This window comes from Chelmon rostratus, chromosome 13 (genome assembly GCF_017976325.1).
Source record: "Chelmon rostratus isolate fCheRos1 chromosome 13, fCheRos1.pri, whole genome shotgun sequence".
In the NCBI taxonomy this organism is placed as follows: Eukaryota; Metazoa; Chordata; class Actinopteri; order Chaetodontiformes; family Chaetodontidae; genus Chelmon; species Chelmon rostratus.
In genome coordinates, this window is record NC_055670.1 from 3,016,182 (window position 1) to 3,038,091 (window position 21,910).

General features: G+C 42.7%; 1 protein-coding gene across 1 annotated transcript in view; it reads left to right on the plus strand.

Annotated features, from left to right (window-relative positions):
• kalrna (kalirin RhoGEF kinase a) overlaps window positions 1-21,910 on the plus strand; it is a 124,552-nt gene that overhangs the window by 51,847 nt on the left and 50,795 nt on the right. The window contains exons 14-32 of the mRNA XM_041951472.1: window positions 3,047-3,169; window positions 6,353-6,544; window positions 6,767-6,936; window positions 7,439-7,613; window positions 8,462-8,714; window positions 9,652-9,818; window positions 12,709-12,828; window positions 14,391-14,459; window positions 14,616-14,765; window positions 14,868-15,017; window positions 15,316-15,430; window positions 16,662-16,777; window positions 17,580-17,702; window positions 18,523-18,705; window positions 18,848-18,969; window positions 19,490-19,556; window positions 19,648-19,757; window positions 20,379-20,448; window positions 20,586-20,675. Coding sequence (XP_041807406.1) covers window positions 3,047-3,169; window positions 6,353-6,544; window positions 6,767-6,936; window positions 7,439-7,613; window positions 8,462-8,714; window positions 9,652-9,818; window positions 12,709-12,828; window positions 14,391-14,459; window positions 14,616-14,765; window positions 14,868-15,017; window positions 15,316-15,430; window positions 16,662-16,777; window positions 17,580-17,702; window positions 18,523-18,705; window positions 18,848-18,969; window positions 19,490-19,556; window positions 19,648-19,757; window positions 20,379-20,448; window positions 20,586-20,675 — 2,565 coding nt within the window. The remainder of the gene's footprint in view (window positions 1-3,046; window positions 3,170-6,352; window positions 6,545-6,766; window positions 6,937-7,438; window positions 7,614-8,461; window positions 8,715-9,651; window positions 9,819-12,708; window positions 12,829-14,390; window positions 14,460-14,615; window positions 14,766-14,867; window positions 15,018-15,315; window positions 15,431-16,661; window positions 16,778-17,579; window positions 17,703-18,522; window positions 18,706-18,847; window positions 18,970-19,489; window positions 19,557-19,647; window positions 19,758-20,378; window positions 20,449-20,585; window positions 20,676-21,910) is intronic.

Consider the following 21,910-nt stretch of genomic DNA (forward strand, 5'->3'; position numbering starts at 1 on the left):
TTTCTTGGTCAGTAGTGATTTTAGCTTAAAAAGGGCTAAACTATTGATTGGTGTCCGCCCAGAGAAGTAGAGCAGATGGATGGTCTAACGTATCATTCAGACAGAATTAGTAGTTCTGTTTCAATATGTCAGCCAGTTTAGATGTTCTCCTTTGAGAGAACACTCACCCTTTTGTAGTACTACTAGTACTTAGAGAAGTGACAGAGTAGCAGTAATACTGTGACTAATACTGTTCATCGACTGTAACCAACAGGTGCAGCAGAAGTAGCAGCTGCAGTAGCAGTAGTAGAAATAGTTTCAGTCACAGTATTACTCCTGCCAGTAGTAGAAGTATTGATAGCAACAGTAGGAACGACAGTGGGAACTGTACGGTAGCAGGAATATCAGCAGCAGCATCAGTACCAGTATAAGTGATGGGGTCTGCCACAAGTTCTGCATTCAAAACCTTACTTACAAAATACGAAAGCATTAACAGCTAAATGTGCATTTGAAAGTAACATAGATGCTCTCCTGCTGGAGAAGAATGCCCCCATCAGTGTTCAGTCACTGCATCATGTTATATTCTCTGATCACTAATAGTGGATTGCTATGTGAGCAGCATGCTGCAGCTGGTGGAGGTCAAGCTAACTGAACTATTTTACACACTGTTGGGTTCTTTCATTTCAGAGTACATTGTATCATAGAAACTGATCATACATTGTTTTAGCATATAAAGACAGACTCTGCACACTGTAGAGGGACTTCAAACCCCCTTTGAATCGCAGGAACTACTTGTAGCACTGGTCGTGCTTGGAGTAGTAGAGTCTTAATCCTGACTCCATACTGCTGCTCTCACCATGGTAACCTACATATTATGTTTGTGGTTGTGTAGAGTTGTAAAGTGGGAGAGTCTGCTTTTATATTTGTTTTAGGTTTTTACCTGCTCTCTGTTTCCATGTTCAATAATTCATTCAAACGATACTTTGAATGCTACTAAACATAGATCACGGAGTACACAGCACTTCCTGTTACTGACAATTTAACTGGCGGAGTTTGATGCTGATGCAAGCCTCTATTTTTCCACCAGCTTTGTCTGGAGCCCCCTCCCTAGCCAGGTCCACTGTAACTGAAGTCATCATCTATGTACTGCATTTTCAAATGAATGCTCCTGGGGAGAAAGAGAAATAGGGCAGCAGGCAAACTACAAATTCAATGACGAATGCACCAAGTGTGGGTGCCATGCAAACATTCATATGTGACCCAAGAGAGAGTGTGAGAGAGTGTTTACGAGAGGTTAGAAGACTAAAAGAGAGCATGAGGAAAGCTGAGTGTATAAGAGCTTATATCAGTAGGTTATAAATTCACTGAAAACAAAGCTTTGCCAACCGTAGGCTACTTGTCATGCATCAGTTTCTATGAGACCCCAGAGAGACACACACAGACACACAGAGGATGAGAGACATTCCTCGAAAGTGAGAAAAGGAGCAAGTGAGAGAGTCGGCTCATACCAGTCGTCTATAAATCCCTGAAAACAGCTATTCCAACCAGAGTTGTTATGCTCCGGGATATATGTGACCCCTGAGAGGAAGAGAAAGATGCAGAAGTAGAGGCTGGAGGAGCATATTAGGTATGTAGTTTTATTTGGCAGTTTTAGCTGCACATTCAAACAAAGATAGTCCAGCTGCAGTCAGCGTGCTCCAGCTTGTGTATGTTGTGACCTTTCTCTGACCCCTCTGTGGCTCCAGCTGGACTGACTGCACTGCACTGATGTCATGAATTACAACACTGCTCATCCACACACGCTGTTCCTTCAAGGCCCGACAATCGGCCTCGTGGTGATGTGTTAATGTGTTCTTGGGCGAAATTGTATGTTGGAGCAGGAGTTATTACCGTCTGCTGGCATTAGGTACAGTGTAGGAGTGAGGTAATACCAAAATATGTGTTCACGTCTTATTATAGTTTATATGATGATGTGTGATGAAGACACACCAGTAGAAAAAAAAGCATTAGTTTTAAGGTGGTTTTTCATACATTTGCCATATGCAACAGTTTGTCATGGAGACAAGGTAATAACACAAAAGAGTTCTAATCAAATAACAATGTATTCAATGCCAATGTGACAATGTAAAAGATGTTGTTCATAGTGATGAATCTACAGCCAACAGTTTCTAGTATCATGGCCAGTGCTGGGCAGTAACACATTGCTCAGTAACTGCAGTGTAAGGGATCATAATTTGAAATTCAGTAAATCCATCATAGTTTTGCAGGTGTCAGAGCTGTGAAGTTATGTAAACCACTCCAACAGTGGTATTATCCTGTTCTCTAATCTAAGATAAGATAAGCTATAAGCTTGTTTTATGGCTTAGTTTAGCCTAGTTCAGGATATTTGACAACATGCTGCAGATTCATAGGCCCTGTTCACTTAGTAGAGAGTCAGCTCTATCTATCATCCTCGTATACCAAGTACTGAGCAGATGTACAGTCCAACTGTACAATACACACAATTGGCCGTAAATTGGCCTAAAATGAATTGGTCAATCAAATCTCCATTAAACACACTAGTAATAGTAGATAGATAATTCTGTATTGTGAAAATAAAGAACAACCTGCATCACCTGTGTCCTTTATTCAAGTCAACACTGACAGAAACACTAAAGCATATAAAACTGTCATACACAGTCACGGAACTAAGAGCTGTGAGTAAAATCTGATGAAGATTTCAAAAATAATATCCTACAAAAGTACAGACAACATAACAGATCAACAACAAAGCAAGAGTTGTTGTCCGTCAAGCAGATCAATGATGCCTAGACTAGTCGAACTGTACAGAATATTCAACATCCTGGTCTGCACAGCTGCAGTGACCTAAATTTCCCACGCAGATCATGAAGGTTTCATCTTTTCCATTTTTAATTCATGAGGTTTGAGGCCATTTTCCACGGCTGATCTCTTTGTACACTGTGAGAAAAAAAGGGTGCAGCGGCAGGAGCTGGAGCTCCTGCAGGTGACATCCTGAGCGTGTGCTGGGAGACGCTGTGAAGCTGATCATTATTTCTCTCTCAACCAGGTGATGGACTGGATAGAAAACCATGGCGAGGCCTTCCTCAGCAAACACACTGGTGTTGGGAAATCCCTTCACAGAGCCCGAGCCCTGCAGAAAAGACATGACGACTTTGAAGATGTGGCTCAGGTGAGTCTGAGTGTGTCACTTCCCCAAACAAAAACACTGAATGAAACGGCACAATGATGCAATGATGATACTTCAGCAGTAAAACAGTTACACCTGTACCCTCTCATGCTGTCATGTTTTCAGTTGAATTGTATACAGTTTGTCCCAAAATGAAACATTTGTCATCGTCTGAACAACTTGCGTTCAGGAGTTGGCCGGTGCAGTGCATCAGAGCACAGAACAACAGCATAGAAAAAGTTAGTAGTTTGTTTTTTATTCTTATTCGCTTCCCTTGCAAACATCTGTAAGTAATCTGTCTTGATTAATACCAAATTTTCAAAACCACCATGCCTGGTGGTGGCAGGAAGCATGAAGACATGCATCTGCAGCGCCATTTATGGTCACAAGCCTTTCCTGAAAGATCTGCTGAAGATGTTATCCATTCCTGAATTTCACTGCGGCAGTCTATCAAGTCACAGATGAAAACAAAACGAAGAAGCATGTTGAAGATCGCAGGAGAGGTTTCAAAGTGTGATCAGACGTATGGCTTTTGTGCTGAATATTTGCCACAGTAAATAACAAACTGATTAAATCGAAAATTTAAGAAAGAACAGCAGTGAAACTTCAGTCCAGCATTGAACAGTGTGCAGTGTTGTTCCAGAGCCCTCAGTGTCTTTGAGTTTTAGTGGAGCCCTAAAGTCAGGAAACAGTTGCTGTTCAGCACTATACAGCAAAACTGTCGGTCAGGCTGCGTAAAGAAGAGTTTCCAGAAATATTATTTCATATGCATTTGAAGCAGATGGGCCATAATAACAACGTTTGTGTGTATGACTCACATTGTGGGGACAATGTTTACACAGTCACATCGGGGGACTTGCCTTCCTTATGGGGACAAAGGGCATATCCCCATAATATGACTCATTACATTTTTGGGTGAAGACCTCGGTTAAGGTGAGGGTTAGGTCAGGTTAAGGCTAAGGTTGGGGTTAGGGTGAGGAGGTTAGGGTTAATGGTTCTGGTTTCACTAAGTCTCCAGGAAATGAGTGCAAGTCCATATAATGTCCCCAAAGTGATGGAAACAGGAACATGTGTTTCTAAATGGATGAGTGCTGACTCGTGTTGTCAAAGAGCTTTGAGTGTCGTTAAGACTAGGAAAGCTCTATTTAATTGGAGTCATTTACCAGTCAGACACGTCCTAATCAGAATCCACGACAATTCATAAATAATTTTCTACTTTGGTCAGTGTATTTTCAGAAAAGTGTTAATCCTGTAAAACAGGCAGTGTTAATCCTATAAATAGTGTGTGGTAAAGTAAACTGATGTTTACACTCTGGATTAGGATTAACCTTCATAACCTGCTGTGGATCAGCGTTATTTGGGTCAGACGTTCTCACTCTCCTTATTTGTCTCCCTTTTTTATTAGCTTTTCAGTGCACTTAGTGGTGTTTTGCTCCTCTTAGCAATATACATAACATGAATAAATTTAGCACACATTTAAGACACATGCCAAGAGATGAATGTGTAAGTATGTTAATCCACATTGCCAGTCTCTCACATAGTACAAACAAAAAGAAGTGTGGAAAAGCTCATCGGAAAGTCACTTAGTCTCACTGAAGCCTTCATTCTCCAACTTCTTCTCGCTTCTTCCACGATGGCTGGCACTGCTTCACCCAGTCCAGCACTGGTAGGTTGACAGCGGGGTCCAGAGATTGAAACCAACATCGCTCTGCTTATTACAGGGTGACGAGACAGCCACAGAATGGAAAACACATTTGGAGAATGTAATCAGAACTGAGCAGTCAAGGTGTTTGTTGTTGTGTTGCTAACGGGTTTGTGAAGCTGAGCTCAGGCTTCTGTAGGTCACTGCTTAGGCATTTACACAATGTAATGTGGCGGCTAGCTCGCCGCTGCTTGGATTGTAGGTTAATAGGCAGTTGCTGGGTTGATCTGCGTGTTTGCTTGCGTTTGGTTGAAGTCCGTTGTTATGGCATCACTTGGTGTTCTACATAATGTCGCTGTAGGTGGTTTCGAGGATGTTGTTATGTGATGACAGGGTGTTTTGGATGTTTGCCATGGTGTAGAGCCTGATTGGGGGAAAAAAACAAACATTCACAGGTTAAAACTGCTTTGGGTCTGAATGCAGGAATGAAAGTTTCTTACTTAAAATGGCCATAGTTTAAAAAGTATAGCTGTTGCTGCATCTCTAGAGATAAGATGGAAATGCAGTCATTCATCAGTTCATTCATTCATTCTTTTTTTGCCTAAAAAGTCAGGTTTGGGTTTCAATATTTAGGGATGATTCTGCTTTCGTGTCATCTCCCTTCTATAATCCTCCCCCTGAACCAAAGCAGTCATGCAGTGAAGAGTCCTAATCTCATGTAAATTATAATCTTTATATTCTGACTAATCCCTCTAACGTGAAATACCCAGACCGCAAGCTTTCGCCCAAATACCCTAATTCATATTCTTGAATAATTGGGATCATAACACAACCTTTTTTTCCTCACTGTCGTACCACACCCCCAACCTCCAGTCTCCCCCAAAATATCTCAGATGTAATATATTTCCTGAAGTGAAATATTCCAGTCGTAATCTCTCATACTTACCAGAATAGACCGACACTAATCCATTTTGTCCTCCTGATGAATGCGGAGAGCTTTAACACTCAGACAGGATTTAGCCCCCTTTTGGGGAAGACAGAGGTGGAAACAGGAAACCTTATACTGTTTTATTCTGTAAACCTTATACGATTTACAGAAACTGGAATTGATATTTTAATGTTACATGATCCGACGGTGTGTGTGTGTGTGTGTGTGTGTGTGTGTTATCCCTGTTCAGTAGTGGTATTTAGGTGTAAATCTGCTTAAATTAGGTTAGAAACACCATCAGAGGATGAGAGGCCATAATTGAAAAAGTATTATTGTAAGTGATAAGTAACAGCTAATATGATGGTTTTGATGAAAAAATTAAGAAACATAACAAAAAAAGGAAGAAATTTATGAAATAGTCCTGATCTATAGAAATAATAGGAGGAGGCAGAGGTGACAAAAACCGTGATCCGTCTAATATTTTCTGTTTTATAGTGTGTTATCACCGTGTGAGAGACGACTGGCAATATGACCTGAAACAGAAGAAGTGCTCTTGGCCCTGGCATAAGACAAACTGTGTATACGTTGTGTGATGTTGTTCCCTCCTCTCTCTCAGAACACATACACTAATGCAGACAAGCTGCTGGAGGCAGCCGAGCAGCTGGCTCAGACTGGGGAGTGCGACCCCGAGGAGATCTACAAGGCAGCCAGACACCTGGAAGTGCGAATCCAGGACTTCGTCCGCCGAGTCGAACACAGGAAGCTGCTGCTGGACATGTCTGTCTCCTTCCACACACACACGAAGGAGGTGGGGCACCCAAACACACACAAGCACTTAAAGGAAGACACTGTCAGACATCCGGCTGCTACCTGCCAGTTTTATCTAATCACACTTAGCGGGTCTGCAGCCTGTCGTGTGGTTGTTAGTATTATTTTCTGTAGCCAGCATTTTCCGATGTTGAGGTGGATTGATCACACATCTACTTACCTGTCTGTTGGTCTCTCTGTCTGCATCTGTCTGTGTGTCCAGCTGTGGTCATGGATGGAGGAACTGCAGAAGCAGCTATTGGACGACGTGTGCTGCGACTCGGTGGATTCGGTTCAGACTCTGATCCAGCAGTTTCAGCAGCAGCAGACGGCCACACTGGAGGCAACGCTCAATGTGATTAAAGAGGGAGAGGAATTAATACAGCAGCTCAGGTAACAACAACATTTTTTGTAATTATTCATGATGTTGTTTGTGAGGGAGAACATGAATGCGGAAGCTCGAGTAATGATATTCATATTCATAATCTTATTAAAGATAGAAAAAGAAGAAGTACAGCAGCTAAGGTAATGATATTCATACTTAAGAAGTCATTAAAAAGTCAAATTCATACAGATTATGAATTAAAATATTGGCATAAATACAGTTTTTTCTTATCTCTCCTCCTGTCTTGGCTACTCTGTTTATCCTTCCCTTACTCTTATTTGTTTGAAGTGATGTCATACAGGCTTCATAGACTTTATTTGCCCTGATTTTCATTGTACTTATTTTAATTTGATATGAAAACAATGTTAAAAATGTACAGCATGTACACCAACTTTGTTCATTTAGAGTACTTCTTCCCCTCAAAACATATTCCTCCAGAACTAAGTGTTGCCTAAGTGGTCTGAGGCCAGTATGGTATGGTGATGTCTCCCTCTGTCTCTCTCTCCACAGAGATGCAGCCATGTCAACCAGTAAGACGCCCCATTGCAGTTCCATTGCACACATCCAGGGGGTGCTCCAGCAGCTGGACGAGGCCCAGGGCCAGATGGAAGAGCTGTTCCACGAACGCAAAATCAAGCTGGACATCTTTCTCCAGCTACGCATATTTGAGCAGTATACGATAGAGGTATGAGATCAGAGTGCATGTTTGTCCAGTATCAAAGTGGACATGCAGTACTTAGACAGGTACTTGACTTTAGTCTGACAGATACATTTAGCTGCTTTTTGAAGCGCAGCTCACTGGGAGCAGACCTCTGCACTACGTCCCTGTTATTCTCTGTCTGAGGGCCCTAAGTCTCAAAGAAGTGCCGCTGACAAAGACAGACTGATGAAGCTTTTCATCGTCTTACGTTTAGCAGACTACATGATATCAGCCCAATAATAGCCCACCCCGACAGACGGGCCATCAGGAAGAAAAATGAGTGTCGGTTGTGATAATTGATCATTCTATCCGTGTAGTGCATCATAGTGGACGACAACCAGCGTTGCGTCTGCACACTTCACAGCCTCTGAAAGTGAAAGAGGACGGATGTTGTTGGTGCTGGAGGTGGAACTGTGAAACAGGAGAAATTAGTTTTTTTCTGTCTTTTCAAGGCTTTTCCAAACACAAGACAGCCAGTATCATACATACTGTTGCAGACCTCATATTTGTTTACATTCTTGTTCCTGTAAGTCAGTGCCTAGCACCTCCTTCCCGATGACATCATGCAGATTGTGAAATAGTGCAAGCCATGATTGGCTGGGGAGCAATGTGTTGTCTGCCATATCTCTCAGCTAAGTTATGACAAGGATTTAAGACTGTGTAATCACCTAATCTGACACACTGACCAATTAAAAAAAATATATATATTGTGTAGTGTGAATCCAGCATCAACCACACCAAAGACTACAGCCGAAGCTGATGGCCAACATGTTGCTATCCTCTGGTCCTGCGACAAAGAAAATAATGTGTCTTTATTTGTTTCCCAAAAAAAGGTCACAGCAGAGTTGGACGCCTGGAACGAGGACCTGTCTCGTCAGTTGAATGACACCAGCCGCTCAGGCGGGAGCAGCGGCAGTAGCAGCGGGGGAGGTGGCGCCTCCTCTGGCAGCGGAGAGGACATCGGCCTGGCGGAGCAACGGCTGAAAAGACACGCAGAGAGGAAGGCAGCCATGAACAACATGACCTACGAAGTGATGCAGCAGGGTCAAGACCTGCACCAGTACATCATGGAGGTCCAGGCTTCAGGTAGAACTCACACATCCTTTGCTCTGTGAGGAAGAAAATGAAAACAGGTGTCCAAGAAGTGAAGAGGTAGAGAAAGAGTCAGGAGAACTTCTGCTTTAACTTTAATACCTTCAATGAACTGTGTTTGGAAGGTTTAGTCGTGCTGTATGTACACTACAGTCACATTTCTGCATTCACACTGCACTTCAGATGTGATCGTGTGCCCTTTGAATGTGGCTGAGCAGGCTGACATGTGGATTTCCAGCTGCCCGCTCTACAATGGAGGAAAGATGCTTAGGCAGTACCATGAACGGTGATCCCAAAGAAAAGCGCGTTGAGGGGAGAGAATTAGGTTAAAAAATCGGCCCGGCACAATCCTCTTACTGTGTCTGTATGTTTGTGTATATGTGGAGGTCGCTGTTTTAGTCACTCTGCCCCCTGGAGTGATAAATCTCTGTCACCCACACCACACACTGCACTCTAGCAGTGCCAGTTGCTGGTGAAATTGGGGCATTAATTGTTCGCTGATGCGACAGACTTTTTTTGTGTTCAACTTGTGAAATTCAAGGAAGAGTTCAGTATTTTAAGGAATATGATTAGTCTCCCTCTTTGACCATATACATCACTAATGTAGAACACAGCTGGAGTCGGGACATGTTCAGCCTAGCTTAGCATTAAGACTGGAGATGGGGGGGAAACAGCTGTCTGGCTCTGACCAAAGCTAAATACACCCACGCATAAAAAGTAATGTAAAAGTGACAGTTTGTAATTTTAAGGACCTATGTGAGAAATGAGTCCCCTCCATACAGAGCTGCAGGGAACTAGAGTTAGATCATCCACAACATCGCCAAACGTTCCTTGATCCTTGACTGACTGAGAGGACAATGTGTTGTTGGATGCATGTAGAATGCAACAGTCACAGCTGTGTGTGTGTGTGTGTGTGTGTGTGTGTGTGCAGGGATCGAGCTGACGGGGGAGAAGGACATGGACTTGGCCTCTCAGGTCCAGGAGCTGTTGGAGTTCCTCCACGAGAAGCAGCAGGAGGTGGAGCTCAATGCGCAACACACGCACACGCGGCTGGAGCAGAGCCTGCAGCTACGTCACCTACAGGCCGAGGTTAAACAGGTAAACGCACCAACCACAAACTGATGAGACTGAGGCAGCTCTCTAAAAACTGCTGTTCACCGGGCGTCTTTAAAACATTTGTTTTGTTTTGCTTCAGAATTATCATTCATTACTCGTTTGACTTTGTTCCAGAGAAATTTGAAAACTTGCTTGTCTGCTCCTCCACTCAGTACATTTACCAGGTTGCTGCTTCTGGCCAGTCAGAGGCCTGTAATATGATACTGTTAGCTTTAAATTGGTCGTACTTTATACCAAATCACATCTCAATATATGAAAGGTATCAATATGCGTGGAACATAGGTGTAGATATTCGATATTGGGTCAATGCTAATTTTTTATTTGTGCTTTGTTCCCATAGTAATAACTCACTGAGTAGAGTTTAAACAGTGTGACTGACAGCAGGGCAGGAGGAGGGGCGGCTAGTTCCAGCTAGTAGGATTTAGATTTATTTTTCGGATTGTTTTAAAAAAATAAAAACAGTGTTATGGGAAAGTTCTTCTGGTGTTCAGCTGTATGATAATGCTCCTGCTCCCCTAATTGGCTCTTTGATTTGACATGCTCACTTCGCACAGTGGCATCAAGTGGCCACAGTTGTCAAAGCGGCTGAATTAGTCATTTAATATCGGTAAGATAATTACTTCATGACTTAAGGTGACAGAGTATAGTGACTCTCCCTGGACATCTTTCCAAACGTAGCCTATCAGCTTTTGGTGAATCAGTATTCCAGTTTTCTCTCGTAAGGTCCTGTGAGGTACGTGGAGGTCACATTCAGCACATGTGCATGATGAAGAAAAGTCAGAAATCCACTACATAAACAGGACTGGATGATGCACGGACCCAACTTCTGTAACTTCATGAATCATACACCATGGCGCCAACAAGCCACGTTTATCAGTTTTTAGCGTCCTCTGGTAGCAGCTTCTATTGCTGTCTGTGCTACTTTCAGCATGTGTCTACATTTGGTTTATTTTTTTGTGTTTTCAATGTGTTTTCTAAATCCTGCACATGTGTTGTCACATTTACAAAGATGTTTTCTTAATTTTCTTGTGTTTTGTCTATTTTCATGTACTCTCTTAAGTTGCGGTGTGTTGAATCCTTAAGGCCACCATTCAAAAGGCTTTACTTTACATACTTTGATGTGTAAAATTGGTGGAGTTCTCCTTTAAGCAAATTTATCCACAAAATATCAGGAGCATTGTTGTGATCCGAAGCCAGAGAAGACTAAACCCTAAAAAGGAATAATATGGTTCTTTAATGGAGCATGGTGGACAGGCTTTTATTATTAGAAAGAAAGAAAATAACCTGAAAATCCCATTTTGGAATGACTGCTCCATGCTGGAGAAATGACAAGAATAACACCCAGCTCTTCCTCTTGATTAAAGCAAAGAAGATGCTTTTTTTTTCTGTGAAGACGCGACTGCAGATGTGAATATGAACATGCTGTGTGTCGAGACAGGAAGCACGCTGCTGCTGCAGATGGAGGCAGCTGAATAATTTATGGGCTTTATGGCAATGTGCTAATAACACACGCATACCCACCCACACACACACACATATACACACACGCACACACACTAAAACATACCCCTGCACATTCACCCTCACTCCTTTTCTCTGGTCATAGATCTACTACCAACAAACACAGACTTGCAGCCACAGTTCAGTGAAGTGCACAGATTAGTGATAATAACTGTGGGCACAAGGTGGAATAATATAGATATATATTATATTTAGATAATTCATACTTACAACTCAAATGTAAGTCAGCATGAACTCTCTGGTGGTAGGTGTTGATGTTGACTCAAAACGAATTGATGGAAACGTGTTAAAATCATTGATACTCATTGATACTCTGCATTGAGCTAATTTATTGATCATCAAATGCAGCTTTGACTGGCCAATAACAGAACAGATCTGTAGGAAAGGTCCTACGAAACACTTCTGGAATACAAGATGAAAAATGCCTGGCTGGCATGCCGTTGCTGAACATTACATCGAAATCGTGCTGTTTTAATAGAGCCTGCAGATACTTTGCAGTAAGGGACCATTTATTGACCGTGAAAGAGGAGACTGCACTGTCAGCGAAGGTGTCAGTAGGTGGAGAGGCTTGTTTGATAAAATGAATTTTAGCAACCTTCTAGACAGCCCTGACTGTACTGAAACAAAGTAAAGAGAGTAAGTATTGAGTTTTTTTTACATAATTGAACTCACCATATTTGTTACAGTTTCAAATTTGGTTTGGTTAAACTTTTGTGATGTGTGAAGTTTGTCTATGCTTCCTCTTGTGCTCCTTGTATTTCTGGCAGTCTGTGCTGCCATCTACTGCACATTAGTCAGACAACCATTCCTGCCAAGTCCTGTATCATAGAGAAAGTCCAAAACCTGGTTGTGCTCATATTGCTTATGCCCAGCTGTTCATGTGCAGTCAGTCAGTCATACATCCTCCTCGGCTGTGCCACAGCTACAGTCTGGAAAAAAGCTAATTAACACTGGTGCTGTTTTCTGAGGGAGGACCTCAGCCACTGACACTGTTCTTCTTAAATCTCAAATTCTAATCTACAAACCTGTAACACATTTATTTTCACCTTCATTTCTGTTACTAATGGCTGCCCACCAATAAGCTCTGTCATTCATGCTTTTTGCAACAGCAAATTGTTCCCGTCAAATATTTTTACACGTGTTTTCCTCACGCTGCATATCAATCTCATTCTTTACCAACATCATTTCTGGATTTGTGAGAATTGTCTGGATGACTTCCCTCCCACAGCATACCTGCACATCAGTATTGTCTAACTTGAAGATTTGCAGTCTTGTATTTTGTCATGGCTCTGACTCAGCCCCCCCCCCCCCCCCCCCCCCCCCCCCCCCCCCTCTCTGTCTGACTCTCTAGGTGTTGGGCTGGATTCGTAATGGTGAGTCCATGCTGAATGCCAGCATGGTGAATGCCAGCTCTCTGTCTGAGGCTGAGCAGCTGCAGAGGGAACATGAACAGTTCCAGATGGCTATAGAGGTACACACTCACACTCACTCTCACACACATCCTAATTATTGCTGCTCAAACCAGACTTACTGTACTTTAGTAATAATTATTTCAGTATGCGTTGATTTGAATAGTAGCAGATGGGTGTGCACACTGATACACACACTCACGCTTTGTCATCTGTGTTTGTACCGGTCTTGCCTCAATAGTTAGTTCATTCTGCATTGATATTGAAGAGTAACACATGCTAACACACACACACATGCAGCACGAGCGCGCGCACACACACACACAGTTATCTGTGCATGTGTATGTTTGCACATGTGTGCATTTGTATGTGTGCGTGTTGCTCTGTGGAGTGCTTTAAATAGCTGACTCCAGAAGTGTGTTACACTCACAAGAGTAAAAGCCCCTTGGTCAGCATTGTGCTCCACACATAGACACACACACAAACACATCACTCTGGCCCACACCCAAAATGTGTGTTCTGGCCTGGTTTCTGCTATTGTTGAACTTTGTGTGAGTGTGTGTTTTTTTTCTCTTGATGAAGTAAGTCATGTATCCTCCATCAGACTGATGTAATGCTGGCTTGGCAAACAAACACAGGCACACACACACACACACACACACACACTCACAAATAATGAAAGTCCTACACTGGCCCATCTTTATGTTGGAGTCTGCTCTTGAGTTACGAGACAGTTCTCAGCAGAGTGCAGAATGTTGACTGTAGAAAAACATGGACGCTGACTGTGACGTAACCTATAAAATATGATTTAGCTCTTGCTGCCATTTTTGGCAGTTACATTTTGGCAAAGGAGTCAGAGTGTATTTGTAGCTGGGATTGTATAAGCAAAGGCAACACAACTGACAAGTAAGACAGCATACCCCAAAACCATACTTCCTTGTAAGCCTTAATGTAGTCTTTAAGTGAAACACCTCCAACAATCAGTTGTGTCACGAAAACTGTAGATTTTAAACCATAATTTCTGTACAAAAATGATTGCTTTTGTATTTTAGGAGAAAACTGAGAATAGACTGGATCTGAAGCAAGTTTCCAGTAACCATCAGGACAGCTGCAAACGCTCTCTGGCTTCAGCCTAAAGTCAAGATGGCAGTTAAATAATAAACTCCATCTGTAATCATAAAAATTGGTAAATTTACATTGTTTTCTTGAAATAAATGAGTATCCCTTCACACTTAAAGGTGCCCTGTGGAGTTTTCTTGTGTTTATATTCAGCGTTGCTCCCCACAACATTGTGTGTGTTCTTGAGGTTCTTGAAGAGAGCATTTTGGAAAGCTCATTTTTCTCCTAGAAAACCTACAGAGTTAACATCAGTGTTTACTAGCTTACAGTCTGCTTCTTCACTGCCTTAGTTTGCACATTAGTGTGGTTCTTTACATGTTACTGCAACCTGCTGCCCAGTTAAACAGTGTGAAACCATTGGCTGGACTGTGCGTACATGTAATGACAACATTGCTTTGTAGAGTTAGTAGTGGTCAAAAACGCCAAAGGGAACCTTTAGAATTGAGTTGAACTAGTGAGTCAGTGATTTTAATTGATACTGACTCTCCTCTTCCTCCTCTTCTAGTCTCTCTTCCATGCTAACTCTCTCCAGAAGACCCATCAGAGTGCCCTGCAGGTCCAGCAAAAAGCTGAGGTAAATCCATGCTTTTCACAGCTGTCACTGTAGGAGTTACTCTAATAGATTGTAGACTTACTGCATCCTGGGTCCAGGTGATATTGCAGGCAGGACCATGTATTACCCTCCACCTCTGTCTTATTCTCTCTCTCCCCACTTCCCCCTCTCTTCCAGATGGTGCTACAGGCAGGACACTATGATCCAGAGGCAATTCGAAGCTGTGCAGAGAAAGTGGCCGTTCACTGGCAGCAGTTGATGCTGAAGATGGAGGACCGCCTGAAGCTCGTCAATGCCTCCGTGGCCTTCTACAAGACGTCTGAACAGGTACACCTCATGCACACACATTCTCAGAGTTTCTGTTTCCTCATATCTAAACGAGGAGCAGGAGTGCTGTTAAGGTGTCAGCGGCTCCTTGTGTTTGTCCAGGTGTGCAGTGTGTTAGAGAGCCTGGAGCAGGAGTATCGACGGGATGAAGACTGGTGTGGCAGCCATGATAAACTGGGAATGTCGGCCGACAGCGACCACCTTCTACCTCTGATCAGTAAACACCTGGAGCAGAAAGAGGCCTTCCTCAAGGTCAGATACACTACCTTGAACAGAAGCCAACAGAGCAGAATGAAGCAGAATAAAGAATAAATAGACTAGAAAATGTCATTTCAAACTATTGATATGGCACCTGTAAGTTTAGATTCTATTTCCAAATGCATATGCTTCTAACTTAATGCCAGTTTTACATCAACAGATAAGCTGTGAAAAGCACCCTAATATGCTGCAGTAAAACGTTAATTTAACTAATAGTATTTTGCCAAGGCTAGTGAAGTCTGAATGAGTGTGTCTGAATTGTTAGTGTAAGCACCATGTCTCTGTGCTGCAGGCATGCACTCTGGCCCGTAGGAACGCTGAGGTGTTTCTCAAGTACATCCACAGGAACAACGTGAGCATGCCTGGAGCTGCCAGTCATGCCAGAGGGCCTGAACAGCAAGTTAAAGGTCAGTGCTGCTGACGCTGCAACTACTGACTGCACAAAAACACATATACAGCATATTTATTGTTTCTAAATCTGATTACGGTTGACCTGAAAAACATATTGCGACCATGTTTATGAAAGCTCAAGCTCATTGCTTTAGTTTTATTCTGATTTGAACTGAATGGGGTAGTTTAGCTGAACACAGACAACATGCATTTAAACGTAAGAATCTTATTACAGAAAAATAAAATAGGCTTTTTAATATCTTTGACTGAGCCAGATGTCCTCATTCTTACTGAATCCTGGCTAAAGAAAAGTATTAGTGATGCAAAGGTAGCTATCAATAATTATTACTTATTTAGAATCAACAGTGTGGGTGGAGGTAGAGGAGGTGACTGTATATTAATATTATTCTAATCCAATCAATCCAATTTAAACCAATACTTTTGTCAGTTTACATGAATGATATTTCTCCCTTTTCTGGATCCTGTAAATGTCCTTTTTATGCAGATGACACAGTTTAAGTGTGCACTGCAGCTTCTACAATGTCTGCGGTCTTCATTTAACTCGCACTACATAACCACAAGCTGGTGCTGAATACAGAGAAAGCCAAGCAGATTCTGTGCACTAAGACTACTCTTTTACCGTCTTTTACCGTTCGTTTGGCGAATGGCATATGCAATGAGAGACTGCCTCAGTGTAAATACAGTAACTTGGTTTCTTGCTGCACAATAATCTTAACTTCAAGCATCACATTAATGCACTGATTGAAATTTCTAAATTGAGAACAATAGTTAAGTTGTCTGTTAAGAAATTCACAAGAGCGAAATAACTGTTAAATCAACATTTTTTTATGGGGATTTATGGGGATGTTACATATGTCTACCACTCAGCCCTGTTTATCACCTGTGATCCCTACGGTACACACCACTGCCATCTTTACCGTGAGCCCATCTTACACCCTCTGCCACCACTACAGCTGTTCAAAGGCCTTGTTTTAGATCTTGTTTTAATTGATTTGACTTTTTTACTAAACTGTAATGTTTTCTTTTCATTATCACTCACTACTATCATCCTCATTGGTCTTTCAAGGTACAATAAGGTTGTAAAGATGATGTATGTATTATGTTTTAATGTATTAACCCCAAGTATGAAGCAGAGTTTGAACAGCTCATCAGTGAGCAGGGAGCATGGTTTTGGATTAGGGAGGGAGTGTATATTTCATGTAACTGTTGTGTGTTTTTTGTGTGCAGCCATTCTGAATGAGCTGCTGCAGAGAGAAAACAGAGTCCTTCACTTCTGGACATTGAAGAAACGAAGGCTGGATCAGTGTCAGCAGTACCTGGTGTTTGAGCGCAGTGCCAAACAGGTCAGTGTGTGAGTGTGGGGCGCGTTCGTGTCTGGCCATGGACTTGTGTTCACAGAAATGCGTGTAGGCAATTATGATTCCTGATGTTTACTTTATAATTTCATGACAGTAAGTAGTTTGTGTTGGTCAGTGATGTAGCCTAGATTATCACTTAGGCAGCAAGGTATCTCGCTTTGCCGCTGCAGCCCTCCATCATGTCACCCTGCAGCCTCAGCTCTGTACTATCTCTGCAATGATCGTGTATATAGCCTCATTAATTACTGTGTCAGTCGGAGCTGATATCATTCCAATTTGTTCGGCAAAGCCCTCCATCTGATCTGGAACTGGCATTTGCCTCCATCTGTTCAGCTACAGCAACAATATCTACCATTGTAGCATGCAAGATGTCATAAAGATTTGCACCGGGTGCTGCCGTCTTGCATTGGGCAAAAGCAGTAGATTCAAGTTCAACCACCAATCACAGGCCAGAATCTGCCCCGCTGGATGGATGAAGATGGCAGATATGCCTGAACAATGATTACCGTCTCCCAAAATTGCAAAATGCAATGGAAGACTGGAGTAATAATAGATGATAAATAAACTACTATGAGGTGATTTTTCAACATACTTCCTGTCATCTTGTTTTGTCTTATACAGGTTTTATGTAGCCTGTATTAACCTGCTGATACAATGTGTGGGGAAATAATTAATTTCTAAGTCTTTCAAATCTTTCAATTTTCTCCTCAGTACTTTACTCCTAACCTGTTTGCACTATGGTATGTGTTTGTGTGTGTGTGTGTGTGGGGGGGGGGGGTATGTACAGGCATTGGATTGGATTCAAGAGACAGGTGAAGTTTACCTGGCCACACACACATCACCTGGTGACAGCAGCGAGGAAACACAGCAGCTCCTCAACGATTACCATCACTTCAGACTTACTGCCAAGGTACACTGTGTGTGTGTGTGTGTGTGTGTGTGTGTGTGTGTGTGTGTGTGTGTGTGTGTGTGTGTAAAGATCAGCTACTGGCAGCTTTGCTGAGCCTCAGAGGACCAGCTGGGAACATCAAGGCAGGAATATGTAAACCTGGCATGAACTCCTGTGAATTGTTATTTATGCTTGTGTAGCTTTGCACAAAATGAGACATGAGAGTTCTACTGGCAGGCTCGTATGCTGTATGAAGTTAGGATATCTAGATTTAAATAAAGGAACATCATGTCTCTATTGTCCCTTGGGTGCCAGATTAAAGGAACTAGGAAACTGAGGCTCTTGTTAGTCTAGAGCAGAGTATTGTTGCTTCTCTTCATTGTATTGCTTAATACAGTCTACTTCCAAATGGCTGACAGGTCATAGTGACAATTCATTTGGTGTAAGTGTGTGTATGGACAGGAAGAGGAGCCCACAGGCGGTAGTTAATGTGCAAATCTTCCAGAACGTTCTATTTCCCTTCAGCACAATGGCAGGATCAGCCATTAGGGAACTTTCTTTAAACAGGTGGTCATATTGAAAACTTGTGGAACAAAAACAGTATTTATGTTCATTCTGTGACCTTTATTTTAATTTAAAATAAAATACAGATTCTAAGGATAAAATACACTGCTGACAATATTTCACTCCCTGTTGGAGGATCACATACTAAAACACGTCTGTATTACTGAGCGTCCGCCAGGGACTCCAGTTAAGCAGTATGTAATCTGTGTGTGTGTGTGTGTGTGTGTGTGTGCGTGTGCGTGTGTGTGTGCGTGCGTGTTGTGTGTACTTCACACAGCAAACCAAGGAGAAGGTGAAGCTGCTGATCCAGCTGGCAGACAACCTGGTGGAGAAAGGCCATGCCCACGTGTCAGAGCTGAAGCGCTGGGTCAGCACGGTGGACCGCAGATACAGAGACTTCTCCCTGCGCATGGCCAAATACCAGGAGAGCCTGGAAAGGAGCCTGGGGGTCAGCTCTGAGGTGAAAAATACACACATCCTCAGTTTTCACACACATTACAACGCAGTCGTGATGATATTGAAACCATGGCCCTCCGGTTTGGCCAAGTACAGACGTTTGTTCCAGATTATTGACAGAAATTAATTCATGTTCCTCTTTGCAGGACAATAAAGACTTGGAGTTGGACATTATCCCCGCCAGCCTGACGGACGATCCCGAGGTCAAACTGCGTGACCCCAACCACGAGGTCAATGAGGAAAAGAGGAAGTCTGCCAGGAAGAAAGAGTGAGTACAGGAGTGAAGGCAGGGAGAGAGAGCGAGAACAAGTCTGTACACACTGCTGCTTCCTGAATAGAAGTAAAAAATGTTGTCAAGGAAGCTGTGACAACAGTCTTACATGGAGCCCTGAAACTCATGATGCATGCAAGTCATTCACTCCATTCAACCAAACTCATTCCTATCCACTCCCTGTACAGTGTTTTCTCAGCCTGTTATGATAATGGTGATCATCTGCATCTCAGAGAATTCTCAGCCTCACAGTTTAGGGCTCATGTGGCCGTTAGGGGTGGGCCAAAGGAGCCTACGGTCCTAAAATGATATTTTATTCTTTCAGCCATGCTTGTTGTTGCTGTGCATCATGACATGATGTCAATATGGCAACAAGTTCTTTAAAAAGTAGATTATACCAATACAATTTAATACAGCCCACCTGGATAGAAAACAGGACTAATAAATATGGCTCATTCCATCTGATCCTTCTTTGTTGTGTACTCTTGGTAGCCTAAATGTTTTTTTCTTGTCTCAGGTTTATTATGGCAGAGCTGCTGCAGACAGAGAAGACCTATGTCAGAGATCTCCATGAGTGTCTCGAGGTAAAAGGCCTTCTGCTTGTCCAATTTTGTTTTCACGCAGCAAATATTTTAATGTGTTTCTGACTTGAGTGTCTGTCCGCCTGCCTGTCAGACCTACCTGTGGGAGATGACCAGCGGCGTGGAGGAGATTCCTCCAGGTATCGCCAACAAGGAGCATATCATCTTCGGCAACATGCAGGACATCTACGACTTCCACAACAAGTGAGAGACATGCTTCTTAACTGAGCCCAGGGAGTCAGCCAGTCTCTCTTCAAACTGGTCAATGTTTCCACCAATTTTACACTTTTCTGCAATCAGACACAGAAACAGGAATCCCTAGCAACCAGCACAGAGCATAGCAACAACCAATGCATACTGTGTTTTAAGCTCTAACAGCATGTAAGAAATAATATTAAGTTAAAGAATGGCAAAAACTTGCCAAGATTGTTGCAAGCGTATTTCACATTTGTCAGTGCTGAGCCAACTTTCCTGTGGTGGAAGTGCTGTGAACTGAGGGGAACTTGCGGGGCTTTTTTTTTTTTCCAGCGCTGTCGCTACAGTGGAGCTAAAGAAGAGCATCTGAGGTTTGCCTTCACAGACATTTCATGAACTCCCCAGGTTTCCCTGAGGAACCCCTTTGTTTCTGATCCCCTTGTGTTACCTCTGGCAGCCTCTGTGGTCTCGAACTCATTGATTCCATTTAGATCTTAAAGAACCTTCTAACCTACAGAAGCTTTTTATGGGTTTCAGACATCTTTTTGTTTTGCTATCTTCCTCTTTAATTCTGCTAAAATAGAAAGTGCACGTTGTGATCTTTCACTTTGTGCGTTTGTGTGTTTTCAGCACTTTCCTGAAGGAGCTGGTGAACTATGAGCAGCTACCAGAAGATGTTGGTCACTGCTTCGTCACATGGGTGAGAGTCGGATGATGTCAGAACAAAATGACTTCTGACCCCTGATGTCTGTCCGGTGTCATTATGGAGTTGGGCTTGAACAGAGCATAATAAACTGACTTTAAACATGTTCTCCTCTCTTTCCTCCCATTTTCCAGGCTGATAAATTCCACATTTATGTCGATTACTGTAAGAATAAACCAGACTCCAGTCAGCTCATACTGGAGCATGCCGGCACCTTCTTTGACGTGAGTAAACCCTACATTATTCTGCCACCGCTGCAGTCATATATGTCATTAAATAAACAATATTCAACAAGGAAAACAGGACCAGTGAAAATGTGTCATGTCACCAGCTCTGTCTGAGTAAACTGGTCCATTCTGGGCTACTTTAGACCTTCTGAACATTAAAAGCTCTCTCTGTTTTCTGATTACAGTTTTTCTGGATTGCTAAGACACAATTCTCAAAAGCTGCTCTCCTTTTCTCTAAACTGTGAACACAAAACCCAATTTAGAAGCTACATTTACAAAACCTCAGACCCTTCTTGCAAAACCAAACTTTCACCTCAAAACAGTTTAATCTGTGGCCAAAACTGAACTATGTTGTCAAATCGTGCCCCGAGTCAATCAAAATTAACAACACTACTGAGCAGTCACTATACACAACATAGAAAAATAGAAAACACAATGCTCAGGACATGGCCCCAGGCTACAGGGGGGAAAAAGCCCCTGGCGTGCTGTATCCAGGCTTGGCATGCCTCCACACCTATGTCACCACAGGCTAGTTCCATGGCTTGTGGGAAATTTACCCTGGTGTAAGGTTGGCGATCATATACCTTCCACCGCCATGAGGGGAAGAATTCTTCAATGGGGTTCAGGAAAGAGGGCGGTACGGTGGATGCAAAGATTGATAAAACCTTGGTTCATATTGAACCACTCTCTAACCTGGAGGGCTCTGTGAAAACTCACATTGTCCCAAACAACAACATAGGTGGGATGCTCATCCTGCTGCCCTAACAGAGCATCTAGCATGTGATTGAGGAGTTTGAGGAGCTGGTGAGTGTTGAAGGGCCCCAGTTTGGCATGATGGTGGACTACCCCATGATTGCTGATGGCAGCACACAGTGTGTGTGGTACAGTATACAGTGTAGTCATACAGTAACTGCTGTGAACATTTACATACTATAATGTCAACAAAGGTAATTCCCTATTTCTCTTCTCTATATCTTTGGGTTATGGTGGACACAGTGAATCTACTGATGTTTGGTTGTACCCTTTGTCCGGCCTCCCTCATGCCCCTACCATGGACAAGAACACGGTCAATCACAGTAGCTCTGATTCCATCAGATATTACTTCTCTTTGTCTTCGCTGTCCACCTCGACCTCCACGACCACCTCTCACACAAACTCCTCTTCTCAGATTTTTATCCATTGTAGTGCCTCACAATGCAGTGCTCTCTGAACTAGCTTGTGTATGTTCCCTC